Source organism: Esox lucius, chromosome 13 (assembly GCF_011004845.1).
Source record: "Esox lucius isolate fEsoLuc1 chromosome 13, fEsoLuc1.pri, whole genome shotgun sequence".
NCBI classification, from domain to species: domain Eukaryota; kingdom Metazoa; phylum Chordata; class Actinopteri; order Esociformes; family Esocidae; genus Esox; species Esox lucius.
The window spans coordinates 5246373-5261931 of NC_047581.1; the positions used below are offsets into that span (position 1 = coordinate 5246373).

At 37.6% G+C, this 15559-nt stretch overlaps 1 protein-coding gene across 1 annotated transcript in view; it reads left to right on the forward strand.

The window, feature by feature from the left end:
- Positions 1-15348, forward strand: part of LOC109616505 (interleukin-6 receptor subunit beta) — a 32878-nt gene extending 17530 nt beyond the window's left edge. Inside the window, exons 4-10 of the mRNA XM_034296484.1 lie at positions 1894-2059; positions 4117-4199; positions 12379-12595; positions 13478-13576; positions 13664-13807; positions 14909-15049; positions 15257-15348. Coding sequence (XP_034152375.1) covers positions 1894-2059; positions 4117-4199; positions 12379-12595; positions 13478-13576; positions 13664-13807; positions 14909-15049; positions 15257-15348 — 942 coding nt within the window. The remainder of the gene's footprint in view (positions 1-1893; positions 2060-4116; positions 4200-12378; positions 12596-13477; positions 13577-13663; positions 13808-14908; positions 15050-15256) is intronic.
- Positions 15349-15559: the final 211 nt, after the last annotated feature.

Sequence of the window (15559 nt, forward strand, 5' to 3'; positions counted from 1 at the left end):
GGTGAAGTGCACAGCGAAGACGGTTCGAAACAGGCTCCTAGGGGCAGGGCTGAAGTCGTGCAAAGCTAGAAAAAAGCCCTTCATCAATGAGAAGCAAAGAAAAGCCAGGCTGAAGTTTGCAAAAGACCATAAGGATTGGACCATAGAGGAATGGAGTAAGGTCATCTTCTCTAACGAGTGAAATTTTCAGCTTTGCCCAACACCTTGTCGTCTAATGGTTAGACGGAGACCTGGAGAGGCCTACAAGCCATAGTCTCGCACCCACTGTGAAATTTGGTGGAGGATCGGTGATGATGTGGGGATGTTTCTGCAAGGCTGGAATTGAGCTGATTTGTCTTTGTGAAGGACGCATGAATCAAGCAAAGTACAAGGTTTACTTGGAAGAACACCTGCTTCCTTTTTGCTCTGACAATTTTCCCTAACTCTGAGAAGTTTTCCCAGCAGGACAATGCTCCATGCCACACAGCCAGCTCAATCAAGGTGTTGATGGAGGACCACCATATCAAGACCCTTTCATGGCCAGCCCAATCTCCAGACCCCATTGAAAACCTCTGGAATTTGATCAAGAGGAAGTTGGATGGTCACAAGCCATCAAACAAAGCCAAGCTACTTGAATTTTTGTGCCAGGAGTGGCATAAAGTCACCCAACAGCAATGTGACAGACTGGCGGAGAGCATGCCAGACGCATGAATGCTGTGATAAACAATCAGGGTTATTCCACCAAGTATTGATTACTGAACTCTTCCTAAGTTAAAACATTTGTATTTTGTTGTTGAAAAATGAATATTAATTTGTTTTCTTTGCATTATTTGAGGTCTGAAAACAATGCATATTTTTTGGTTATTTTGACCAGTTGTTATTTTCTACAAATACTCTAAATGACAATATGTTTATTTGGAATTTGGGAGTAATATTATCAGTAGTTTTTAGAATAAAACAAAACTTCATTTTACTCAAACACATACCTATGAATAGTAAAACCAAAGAAACTGATAATTTTGCAGTGGTCTTTAAAAACATTTCCAGAGCTGTATATATAATAAAACCAGATTTTTCTTTTCCCTTCGTATTTTTTACATTAATTTAGATTGCATGCCAAATGGCACCCTATTTCTGAGATTATCCGCCTTTATTTTACGAGGAATAATGGTAGGATGCTGCTGAAAATTCAAAGATAAACCTACACTTAATATTCTTCCTGTTTAGTAGCAGGAAAACTATAATGAAAAACCCAATTGTCTGTTTTTCTATACATTTTGTTTACTTGGTTACAAAAATAAACTGTAAAAAAGCAGTATTTTTTGGTTATGGGAATCTCAGCATGCAAAACTTCATTGGTTTAAGGGTACTGGATAAAGAGATGGGTATATAGAAAGGTTTACTGCTGAAAAGTAAATTACAATATTTCTACAGATTATTTTATATAGTTTTTTCATACAAGCTTTGACAGCTTTTTTCTGGCACTCGTTCTGCCACACATTCACCATGAATTAATAGGATTTATTCATACAGAGTAGGGTTTTGGTAAAAAAAAAACGGTACTAAAATGGTTTGTTTTTATATTGTCTGTTGTCAGATATGTGTTATGTTGTTTTAAATATTTTTTTCTTTGGTATTTCTTTGTTCTTGGATTCCAATGTCTCTTTGCTGCAACTGTGCTTTTGCCATATCTCGTCTGTCTGTGTTGTCTGTTTCTTTTAATTTATTCCCAGTACCCAATCCCTACAGGAGACCTCCTACCTCCTGCCTGACCATTTTTGTAAATAACAATTTGTTCTAAAACTAACTTGCCTGGTAACAGAAAGGTAAAATAAATAAAACATGAAAGAAATAATGAAGGGAATATGGTGACATAAAAAAAAAGCAACAGTGATGTATTATGTCTCGCACTAGATCCCAGACAGTGTTTCTGCGGAAGACGTAGAGGAAGTATGCCACACTATTGAAGGCCTGAAGCCGTTCAACAGCTACAACATTGCAGTTTCCTGCATTCATGATCTTGATGAAGGCCACTGGAGTGACTGGAGTGAGGAGACAACTGGTGTCACACTGGAGAGTGGTGAGTAATTGCCAGCTTTGGCAAAATGAGAAACTATATAACTGATCACTGCACCACCATAACATGTCATATCAATGCATAAAAACAATTATGAATAAGATATTTGGCTATCAAAGTGCAGTTTCTTACCGAGCTCTGCAACATTTTGTCCCAAATTAATATATATACATACACTCACCTAAAGGATTATTAGGAACACCTGTTCAATTTCTCATTAATGCAATTATCTAATCAACCAATCACATGGCATATGCTTCAATGCATTTAGGGGTGTGGTCCTGGTCAAGACAATCTCTTGAACTCCAAACTGAATGTCAGAATGGGAAAGAAAGGTGATGTAAGACATTTTGAGCGTGGCATGGTTGCCGGTCTGAGTATTTCACAATCTGCTCAGTTACTGGGATTTTCATGCACAACCCTTTCTAGGGTTTACAAAGAATGGTGTGAAAAGGGAAAAACATCCAGTATGCGGCAGTCCTGTGGGAAAAAATGCCTTGTTGATGCTAGAGGTCAGAGGAGAATGGGCCGACTGATTCAAGCTGATAGAAGAGCAACTTTGACTGAAATAACCACTCGTTACAACCGAGGTATGCAGCAAAGCATTTGTGAAGCCACAACACGCACAACCTTGAGGCGGATGGGCTACAACAGCAGAAGACCCCACCGGGTATCACTCATCTCCACAAATAGGAAAAAGAGGCTACAATTTGCACGAGCTCACCAAAATTGGTCAATTGAAGACTGAAAGAATGTTGCCTGGTCTAATGAGTCTCGATTTCTGTTGACACATTCAGATGGTAGAAAACAGAATGAGAACATGGATTTATCATGCCTTGTTACCACTGTGCAGGCTGGTGGTGGTGGTGTAATGGTGTGGGGGATGTTTTCTTGGCACACCTTAGGTCCCTTAGTGCCAATTGGGCATCGTTTAAATGCCACGGCCTACCTGAGCATTGTTTCTGACCATGTCCATCCCTTTATGACCACCATGTACCCATGCTCTGATGGCTACTTCCAGCAGGAAAATGCACCATGTCACAAAGCTCGAATCATTTCAAATTGGTTTCTTGAACATGACAATGAGTTCACTGTAATGAAATGGCCCCCACAGTCACCAGATCTCAACCCAATAGAGCATCTTTGGGATGTGGTGGAACGGGAGCTTCGTGCCCTGGATGTGCATCCCACAAATCTCCATCAACTGCAAGATGCTATCCTATCAATATGGGCCAACATTTCTAAAGAATGCTTTCAGCACCTTGTTGAATCAATGCCACGTAGAATTAAGGCAGTTCTGAAGGCGAAAGGGGGTCAAACACAGTATTAGTATGGTGTTCCTAATAATCCTTTAGGTGAGTGTATATGAACCATGAAGTCAATCTGAGCCAAAATGTCCACTTACACCTAAGTATCCAATTCCACTGTTGGACCTTGTGTCTCCGCTGCAAAAATCCTAACGGTTCAGGAGAGTCCTAGATCATCACAGGCTTCTTCCGAGATCTGTTCGACCAACCAGTCTACTATTTTACACCCCCTTCCTTAACTAAGAAGTCAATCTGAGCCAACATGTCAGAGGAAAGGCTTGGCCACATTACTTAATGGTTGACGGTGCCCAACTCACCAGAGATGCTGTTAGAACACAGCATCACAAGGAAATCCCCCATTCCAATTACCACCCCCTCCCCTGGGACAACGCTAGCCCTGTATGAATACACCTAATCTGGATAATCTGGGATTTGAAGTATCTTTCGAATGGGAGTACATTATCAACATTATTGATGAACCACAAAAGACAGTAAATGATCACAGTATGGGCCTTCAATAGAAATGCCAAGGCTCTTTTCAGCTGCCAGTCTGCCCCTGATGTTACTTTTATGGAAACAGCAAATCATGATTATTCAATACTGTGTGGTACATGCTTAGTTTAATAACAACATACAAGTGTAAGACTACTGCCTCCACCATCCCAAAGCCACTGCATGTAACAGAAGTACATTCTGTACATTCTGATATGGCAAATTATTGGGACTTATTTCTGCACACTTTTGTTTTCACAGCACCCTCTAGACCACCAGATGTCTGTTATAATGTGGAGAAAGTGAACAAAGACAGACCCCATCAACTTATGCTTATGTGGAAGGTCATTACTGATTAGAAAGTACTAATACAATTGTTTCACATTTTTATCTTGCTGTTTAAATGTGTACGTGATGAAAGTCTTGCTTCAAAATGTCTGGATCAAGATCCAAAATGGGTTTTTACCTAATTGGCTTTCAGATTAAGTATGTAAAAATTTGATGATCTCGTCATTACAGTCAAACTGCTGTTGTGCATAGAAGCACAATGAAAAGCACAATTTTGAATATCTGAAATGTACCATAATTCCCCGTTTATAACCCGCATCGTGTATAAACCGCACCACAAATTTTATAGCTTTGTGTGTATACAAACTCTAGTATTAACCGCATTTCCACTGAGACCACATTGCAATTGACCTTTCGGGAAAAAATCGGTCCAATCCAACTTTACATGCATTCCCCACTGGGCGCATCATGAGCATTGCAAAATACATTTAAACATCCATGTTATTCAATTATTGTATGTACATAGCTCACGTGCGTTAACGAGCGACTGCTTGTTTTTTAATTTTTTTAACTTGGTTCAATTTCTGAAGCTCAATGTACTGCAAGTCCCAGTCTCATTGGTCCACATGGGACACTAAAATATGAACAAATAGGAATTAGCCAAAGTATTTACAAAGAAACAATATTGTTTTCCCTTTTTATCTATGGTTATTTATCATTGTAGTACAGAAACACATTCTTTTTTATGCCTTCAAGTCAACATTCAGCTAATGATTCATACATTTTAATCCGATTTTGTGTTTTCATTTAGGCAGGTGAACATTTTGAAAATGTGTGGTGAATTTCTATATCCACTGTAGCTGTCTACAGTTTTTCCCTATACACTTGGTTACAAAATACAACTTTCTCAAATAATGTACCTCAGAGTTATAGGTAGTCTTTGCTTTGGCTTGATTGGCAATCTGTAGTTGGTAGTTTGCTTGGTGAGGTCTGGACCAACTAAAGAGAGAATAGTATCAATTTCTTCAGCCCTCATATGGAAGTAGCGGTGATGTCAGTCACAGTCTAGAAGCAGCTCCTAGACAAGGTGGTAGTATTGTCCCTTTTCCCTCCACAACACATTGATGATATGCACCCAGAACCTCCTCCTTACCAGTCTACGCCTCAATAATAAAAGGCCGAACAACCTATGTCTTAATAGGTGGTGTCTGTTAAAAAATACATGCTGTTTAAAAATATCATGCATAAGGTTTTGTTGTATTTGGATTCATTTAATATGACTGACATTACTTTAGCTTTTGCTAAATCAATGATAATAACCAGAGTGTGTTGGTTATTATAATGTGAAAGCAACTGGATAATAATAGTATTTACAGCATACACAGCCTACTGTGGGATAAAATGGTGGCTGCCTCATGTATTCACACAGGTATTGTTGATAGCTGGCTTTTAGCTAAAAGCGTAGATGACCTCTATAGCTTTTCAGTTCAATGTAATCAATTGTAGACCTACTGCTGGTAACAATATTAACACTGTACAGTTGTGCTCATAAGTTTGCCATACCCTGGCAGAAATTGTGACATTTTGGCAGTGATTTTGAATATATGACTGATCATGCAAAAAATAAAATACATCCTTTATTTAAGGATAGTGCTCATATGAAGCAATTTATTATCACATAGTTGTTTGGCTCTTTTTAAAATCAGAATGATGACAGAAAATGGCCCTGATCAAAAGTTTACATACCCTTGAATGTTTGGCCTTGTTATAGACACACAAGGTGACACACACAGGTGAAAATGGCAATTAAAGGTGAATTTCCTACACCTGTAGCTTTTTAAATTGCAATTAGTGTCTGTGTATAAATAATCAATGAGTTTGTTAGCTCTCACGTGGATGCACTGAGCAGGCTAGATACTGAGCCATGGGGAACAGAATAGAACTGTCAAAAGACCTGTGTAACAAGGTAATGGAACTTTCTAAAGATGGAAAAGAATATAAAAACATATCCAAAGCCGTGCAAATGCCAGTCTGTATTGTTCAATAGCTTATTTAGAAGTGGACAATATGGGGATCTTTTGATACCAAGCCAAGGTCAGGTTGACCTAATAAGATTTCAGCCAAAAGTTGTATTATTATTATTATTATTTCGGGTTACAAAGGAAAAACCACAGGTAATCTCAGGAGATATACAGGCTGCTCTGGAAAAAGACAGTGTGGTTGTTTCAAGGAGCACAATACGACGATACTTGAACAAATATGAGCTGCATGGTCAAGTTGCCAGAAAGAAGCCTTTACTGCACCAATGCCACAAAAAAGACCAGTTACGTTTATGATGTATGGATCCAAATTGAGCTCAAATGTATTGACAGTTAGAAAAGAAAAACGTAACTGAAATATATATATATATATATATATATATTATATATGTATGGTAAAATCATTAAATGAATTTTCACGTCCAATCTTAAAATGTCTTAGTTTTCCACGTTCACTTCTTACGTTTACAATTTCTTCCCACCCATGTTCGAATCATGTTTTTTCAAAACAAAGTTTTGAGCCTCTATTGGCGTGGAGGCGGGGCTTTATCTGGGCACTGAATTCTCGCACTTTCATCAATACCATCAATATCTGTGTCTGTGACCATGGCGACAGTGACGTTGAGGCAACCTGGGAATAACAGTTTATTATTCTGTTTAAATGTAACTATTTGTTTTAGTTTATACAATTCTTAAAATTCTCTCCACAGGTTGCATAGGGAAAGCAGTGCATGGAAAGGCTATGATTTTCACTTTATAATGGTGTGATTCATGGCTAATCAGGTCTGAGAATTCAATGCCCAGATAAAGCCCCGCCTCCACGCCATGTTGAGAAAACATTACTCGAACGAAGGTGGGAAGAAATTGTAATCGTGAGAAGAAGCAAACGTGGAAAAAACTTGAACGTAGACATTTCAAGATCGGATGTGAAAATCCATTTAATGACTTTTTCATACGATTTAATTTAGTTTTTTCATACTATGAAATATTTCAGTTACGTTTTTCTTTTCTTACAGTCAATACATTTTAGCTCAATTTGGCTCCATAATTGTGCCATTCTGTTATGACCTACAGTCGAATGTGAACCTCATAAGAAATAAAAGACATGTTTTGCCTGCTCACTAATTTTTTCTTTAAATGGTAGCTATATTACCAATTGTCCAAGGGTATGCAAACTTTTGAGAACACCTGTATGTAGGTCTTACCCATGTTAATAATCCCGAATGAAGTTGAAATCAAAATCAGTTTCAACTTGCACAATGGTTGAAAAAGGCTCAAAACCCATCGTCCCACCCACAAAATAAAATGATTGGTTCAGAGTTTGTTTTGATACTGAAATTGATCGCATCTGGTGGGGGTGGGAAAATATTGTTTGCGCGCGATGGTGCACGCAAATGCTCACGTCAGGAATGCATGTTAGCAATCGGTTACTACTTGTAGAAGGTCCATCAAGCTTTCGTTGTTAAGGCTCAAAATGGTAAAAGATGTGCCTTCGCTATGGCACCTGCTGCAAATCCGACAGCAAGTACCCAACAAGTTTGGAGGGGAGAGTCATTTAAAGGGACTTCTCTTGGGTTGTGAAATGCTTTAGTAAACATTTATACATATTCATTCATTAGACAATAATGTTATCTAATGCTGACTTTATAGTTATTTGTGCTAACGTGATCATTAATGACTTACTTGCCAATACTACGTTAGCTAGATAGCTAGCTACCTCTAATATTAGCTTGTTACGTGGGGGCACTTGTAGGCCTAACTTTAACAGGAGACTTTCTGCTGAAGTTGATAGGGTGATGTTGACTGATAAGAGTTCAATAATAGCTATATAAACAGAACTTATCCAGCAGTGCATGAGCATGACTGGTCCACAAGGCTGTGCTTGTTGCCAGGGCCAGCCCTAGCCTTTTGGGGACCCTAAGTAAAATTTTATTTGGGGGCCACCTCTTCCCAATTGGTCTGTGGCTCACTAGCGGACTGGGGCCCCCTAGAGGTCGGGGGTCCAAAGCGATCGTCTATGTTGCTTATGCCTAGGGTTACTCATTTGATTGCGATTTCCATACTTGTTTCAATTCTTGTGTCCCATTCAGGAGTGTCATTAGGCCTGAGTATCCAGGACTATAGCCCTGGATCACAAATTATTTCTACATATCTTTTTACAAAAAATTATAATTAAGAAAACAGCTCCTGATCTATCCATCTGTAATTTTCATCATGCATTAAAGGCCGCAAAAAATAATATGATATCGTTGATTAAAAAACTCTAATGTTTTGGGTCCACTGTGTGTCATTCAAGCAGCAGATCTACTTCACACTATTTGGCACATGCACATTTTGTATTGTGAATGCTAGCAATGTCTCTGGTCTCCTTCCCTGTTTATCTGAATATTGTGAACATATCCTTCCACTGAATATTGCAATCCCTCGATTGCATATTGCAGTGCCTCGATCTGGAGGATATCGCAAACTCATAATTTCATTTTACATTCATATTAAACATCTGTCATAGGGCTCTACCAAAATTAATTGTTTAAGAATAAAATTGTTTTCGAAATCCCTGTAATGCCAATTGTTTCATATTTGCTACATGAATTTCTGAGACCTCTATAGGCGTGTTCACACTGCACCTTAGCCTAGGGTTAAGAGCCTCCTAAGCCCTGTGCTAAGGGCCCCCTAAGCCCAGGGCTAAGCAATTGTTCACACTTGCATATTTTGAAGTGGGCTAGCATCACTCTTAGCCTATGGCTAGCTGGCCCTGCTCTGGAGGCTAGCTTCAGAAACATGGTGACAAAATAACCAATGTGAAACGGGGTCAAAAACAAAACCATAGAACGGTTTTTGTCCAATCACAAAACCTCCCCTTTCACTTAATTTACATATGCTTGTGAAGCGCGCCGTTACCAACAGCTCTGTCTGTTTTGGTCCTTTCACTCAGCAAACTTTTGTAGTTTCATTATGCCTGCTAAATCTTAGCAAAGTAGTTATTACAGTTTGCTTTGGACATAAATCTAGCAAATATGTTGAAAGAATGAAGGTATACTAACGTTTAAACACATTTGTCCAAGCAAATACTAACAGGGTGGGCTAAGCCTTGTCTAGGAGGGTCTGGGCACACTTCCCAAAACATATTTTTATCATGTATTTTTTGATTAACAATGGGTGTAAAATCTATCAAAATAAGGTTATTTATGGTCAAGGTTGGCTAAAAGTGTACCTGTCTCATAGTTTTTGTTAGATACTGATCTAATATGCCTTACTTCAATTCTAGCCAAATAAAGAAATTCAAGTCCACTCTGTCCTTATCCATTCAACACCAACAAAAGGCATAAAAATCTCTATTTAGCCAAAATAGTTTGTAGTAAATGAACATCAACAGACATTCTGTTTCTAAATGCGATTTTTCTGAAACAATTAAAAAGAGATTAGCCTATACATCTCGGAATGAAGTCAATATTTTTTTTATTATATAAAAAAATAAAACATTTAATAACCAGATCTCCCATCCTCTAAATAAATAAGACTTCAAACCCATTCTGTGGAACGCACAGTTTCGCAACTGTGTTCCGTTAAAACTGAAGAAATGAACATGGGGGTTCTACAAGATTAGTTAGCCTATTATCGGCATATCCAACAGACGTTTTCTAAAACATCCTCTTGTACCGAGGAATCATTTCATCAAGTCATCAATATTTATGATTATTAGTGACATAACAATGTTAGCTAGCATGTCATTAATCATCATTTTTAACATTTCAGGGGAAATATTAATATTTTCAGGTAGTTGGTTAGTGAAGTAGCTAGAAAATACAACCATGTGTTACGACCAAGCGTGCCGCACAAGCCCTGAAAAGTGAAGCCAAAACGTCTCGATCGCCCCCTGGTGAGTGGTCCCAGTATAGGTCATAAACCCCGCCCTCCCCATGTTATTCAATGGGACGCGAGACCAACTAAACAATTAAATTACCCTTCAAATATATTTTTTCCGAAGCTGGTTTCTGTCATTTACTGTAGTTTGTATCACGCTAATGTAAATTCAAGAGTTTGTTTTTAAAATAAGTTTGTTTTTAGTTAGTTATTTAATGCTCTAAAAACGGTGGTGTGACGTCGTGATTCACAGCTGTGATTGACAGCTATCTGAGCCGAGGAGCCACTGAATCTTCGGAGGACTGAGGAGATTGGAACTTTACATTTAATCTCTAAATTTCTATAATTGATATAATTTCACACGGACATAATGGGTTGTTCTGCAGTACATTGTGCTAACCGATCTGGCATTTCCAATCGATCTTTGAATTTTTTTCGGTAAGTTAAATTTATAAGCTATTTAATTAGTAAATAAATGTAATGGGCTAGCTAACGTTAGCTAAAAGACAACAAGCCTCGTTAATAGCCATGTTAATAGCTAGCAGGTGATCGTTAGCTAGAAGTTACCAATTTTTTTTGTATTAGGCCTATTCTAAATTAAGGTTAAACATGATGTAAGTTAGGCTATAACATATCGTCTAGGTATAACAAGCAAAGGTTGTACTGTACTTGGACTTGCGATTGATTACGGTATGCGCATTCTGCGAGGGAGAGTGAGGGCGGGGCACAGGGGTGGGGCCGTTGATTTCGCAGCTTTACGGCTTTACTTCCTTCTCGCTACTGTGCATAACTACTGCGCAGAACTGGTCCCAAGATCGCTATCTGCGCAGACGCAAGTCCAAGATGTCAGCGCCGTATCAGGACACTGGTGGCTTCATTTTTCACCAATGGAAAAGAGCGAAAGGGCGTCGTCCATTATTTATACAGTCTATGGTTACGACGAATTCAATGCCCCGATGAATTCAGTGTCCCTGTTGAAAGTGCGCATGCGCTAAAATAAAATAATTCCAATCTGTCCACGGGAGCTTGTGATATCTCACGCAACTTTTGGTTCTCGCTCCCGACAATGTGTTGGTTTGGAAAAAGGTTCATAAAAAGCGATCTATCCACGGTTGTTTGGATCTATCCACAAAAACAAAAGTGTTGCATTTAAAATTTTGTTCAGTGTACATTAACAAGGTGCGCACATATTCAGGCAGTTTCTGATGGAATCAATGTCCCCATGGCAATCAAGATGGAATGTCTCATGTTACCAATGCATTCAATACGTTTATTTAATTCTAGACTAAATTAACATTCCTTAACGAGGTGGGCACATATTCAGGTAGTTTCTGCCAGAATCAGTGTCCCCATGGCAATCAAGATGAATATTCAAAAAGTTACAAAATGTATACTGATATTGTGTCCCCCTCTCTCACCAATGCATTCAATAAGTTTATTTTATTCTGGAATATATTAACATTTATTGATGGGGTGGAAACATATTCAGGCAGTTTCAGCTGGAGTCAGTGTCCACATGGCAATCATTTGTTCAGTGTACACAGTACACAGTACACAGTAGTTACTACTTACAAAGCATGTAGAGGTCTGTAATTTTTATCATAGGTACACTTCAACTGTAAAAGACGGAATCTAAAACAGAAATCCAGAAAATCACATGATTTTTAAGTAATTAATTTGCATTATTTTGCATGACATAAGTATTTGATCACCTACCAACCAGTAAGAATTCTGTCTCTCACAGACCTGTTAGTTTTTCTTTATTCTATAAAGTTTAAAACGTTTTCATTTACAAATGCACAATTTTGCTCTTTTAGTTGTCGGCTAATATTTTGTGATCTAATAACAACAATAATAGGGGCCATACTTCACAAATCGTTTCCGTTCCACTATAATTGGCGTAGCGATGTCTCTGTCGTCAAGCAATCGTCTGTAAAGAAGTTAATCGGTAGAAACAGTTTTAAAAATGTGTATTGTATTTAAACTTGTGTATTAACTGCTGTGGTTGAAAATGTTTTCAAACTCTGTGTATAAGCCACGGTTTATAAACGGGAAATAACGGTATATGAAAACTCAGGACTATTTTCCTTTTTGGACACTAGCATAGCCTATTTGCATAGTACAGCAAAACCACATTTTATGTGCCACAGTACACATTTCTGTGTATTTATGGAACTAACAACGATTATGTTCCAAACATTGTTCTTTAAAATGACAGATTATGTAATTTACTTGTTTGTAGCTCAAATGATTGTAGTTTTTATTTGAGATGTACACAATACAATCACTAGATAGAGTATATTGAAATTCTATACACTGTTTTGTATTTTAGACCTTGAATGCGCATGATGCCAATGGACATATTCTTGGGTATGAAGTGAGCTACAGGCAAAAAAAGCACCCCTTTTTGAGTAGGATCGTTAACACCACAAATCTGAAGATGGTCTTTGAAGTGACAGAAGAGGAGTTGGAGGTTGCAGTCAGGGCATACAATAGTGCTGGTGGATCTCCTTACTCTCATATAAAGATTGATCCACGTCTCTGTCAGAGTGAGTTAAATTTATATTTTTTATTGAATCGATTGTCTACTGCTTGTAGGGTGGTAAACTCGGTATAGAAAAAAAATAGTGATCAGCTCAAATGTTCATAGTGAAATATTGTCTTTGAGTCACAGGTTTAAATAGCATTCTGAGTACTTGAGAAAGGATTTTCTTTTACCCAGAACCAAATCTCAGTGGTAAAGTACACAAATTGAAAAAACCTTTTCGTAGAGACTTATCTGTTCTAATGTAATGCACTTAACTTCTGAAAAATGTATATGGGACACAAATTCCTTGTAATCTGAATTACCATCTTGTTCATACGATTCATCCACCCTTGACAAAATTGTGCAACATCCTTTTATGTCAATATCAACGATTTCTATAGGGGAAAAGTCAGACCATCTAAACGTACCCTGCCTTTACAAACATGTCCCCATCTTTCTCCAAGCGATATGTGAAGCTGACCCTATTTTACCAGGAACCAAAACCATTTGGTTTGTTATAATTTCACTTAGAATTAGACTATTAACTCACAGTAATTGATCAGATATTAGGTATTAACAGCTAGTGAACAGGAGATGTTGGTGTTAGCTCTACCCCCAGTGAGAAGACTTTGGGTGTATTCAGAAGACAATATGCTGGAGCTTCAGTGGGATGTAGGGCACATATCCCCACCAGTTAATGAGGTTGCCATAGAGTGCGTCACTAATGATACACATCCTATATTCAGCCATTGGAAACGAGCTAATGGCTCAAGCAGATCAACAACCTTGAAAGGTAAATACATGGGCTTCCAGGCGAAGCAGCACACTCTAGAAATTCTGTTGAATCAAACACAGATTGCAATAACACAAATTGATAATATAATTGTATGCATCTCTGTTTTAGCTGATCTTCAGCTTGGGAAAACATACAGAATCAATGTTTACCCCATATCTTATGAACTGTGTGGTCCACCGAAGTCAATCAATGCCAACCTCAATGGAGGTATGTTGTGTAGGGCTAATGGGCTAACATTTGACTAACTCTGTTGATATCAAAAGGGGTTTCTACTCATAATTTCTGTTGCTTAAGCACTTTTAGGGGCTGTCCGATTGCACATTGAGGATGTGACTAAAGACACAGTGTCTGTACAGTGGGAGTGGCAGCAGATGGAGGTGCACACCAAAGTTCTTCAGTACCGAGTGCTACTGAGGATGGGGATGACGCAAATTGATTGTAAGAGCATTTCCTTTATTTACTACTTTATTTATTACTCAGTTCTGGTGATTAGGTGAGCCACACCCTTGTCATAAAAGCATGAAACTTGGTACGCTTATTTTATCATGAAATAGCTAGGTGGGACAATCTTTTCATTGCGATTTGCATGGTTGTGCATTTAACAATTTGACTGTCCTTTTCTAATCTGACCACCACTACTTACATAATCATATTGATACTCATTTTGAGCCAAAGATAGCATTAAAAAGGAATTTAATTTAGCTGGAATGTTTGTTTATCTCAATTTAGGATGACAAAGTGATTCTTTTGACACTGGGATGACATCATATACTTTAAACTATTGTTGAAATGCCTTTTATTCAAACTCCTGACCAATTCTTTCAAATAAATGAATTACATGGTTTCATGTTGGGAAATATTTGTAAGAAAGTTACTTACTCAACCCCTATGTTGTGGAAGCTCCAAGTTAACACAACATCAAAATTTGAACTTGCTGTCACATTTTCACTGAGGAAATTCCTCTTTTGAAGGATGTTAGATCAGGCTGTGAAAATTTAAGACCAAAGACCATTTTAAAGAATTTGGAGATTAAGTAATACGAATGCATAGATCAAGTGTATGAAATAATATACATATGTTTGGATATCCCATTGGGATATCCCAAACTGGATGAATAAATAAGAAGTGGAAGCTGCATAACACCACTTGTCTGTCAAAATGTAGTGCTCTAGCTAGAAAGACACTTTTGAAAGAAGTCACACAGAGACCAACAATTACTTTGATGGCACTACTGAGTTCAGTGGCTTGGAGTGGAGTAATGTTGCAGCAGTCAACCGTACCAAGAGCTCTGCACATCACTGGCCTGTTACTGCAGCAAACTGTGGCTCTACCAAATATTAATGAATAGTTTTTTTTATTATGCAGCAACATATGTTTTTTATACCAATATAAAAGCAATATCATCTTACAATAATTGATTTTGGACTTAAAATAAACAGAACTACTTTTTAATTTAGGAATATGAAAGAATTGTTCAGGGGTCTGAATACTTTTACAAGGCACTCTACATATTAATTGCTATTTTGATCTCCATCGCAGCTTTTCCGGTCTGGCCAGATGTAAAGCAGCACACATTCTTCAAGCTACGTGCAAACACAGCCTATTCTGTTCATTTAGTAGTGGAGACTCCTAATGACAACATTTCAAGTGAAATTATTCCTATAAAAACTAATGATTTTGGTAAGCATTTCAAAACCAATTATTTTGCTGAGCGCTTTCTATGTTTTTGCCCAACAGCTACAGGCTTGATTAGTTATAAAGCATTTTTTGTGCATTGGCATATTTCAATGTATACCCTTTTATAATGTTGTTAAAATATTAAATCCAAATTATTTCTTCTGTTCCCAATAAATCTATAAAGTACCTCATGAAACTTTTCATTTTTAGATTTTAGTGAAAGAATTATTTTCACAGCCTGTGGAATCCTGCTGCTGATTCTTAGCATTGGAATTATCTTCATGTTATACAGAATTGTGTAAGTAATTCATTTTCCAATACTTTTTTCACAGAAAAAGAAAATTGCTTGGCTTACTAGAGTGAAGAATAATTTTTCTGATGTAAATATTTTCATCAGATAGTCATCTAATTCTTTATAATAAAGTGAACCTGATGAAAGCAATGGAATATCATATTTTGGGAAAATATATGAATTTCTAAATCATCTTAATAAAGTCTATTATATGCTATTAA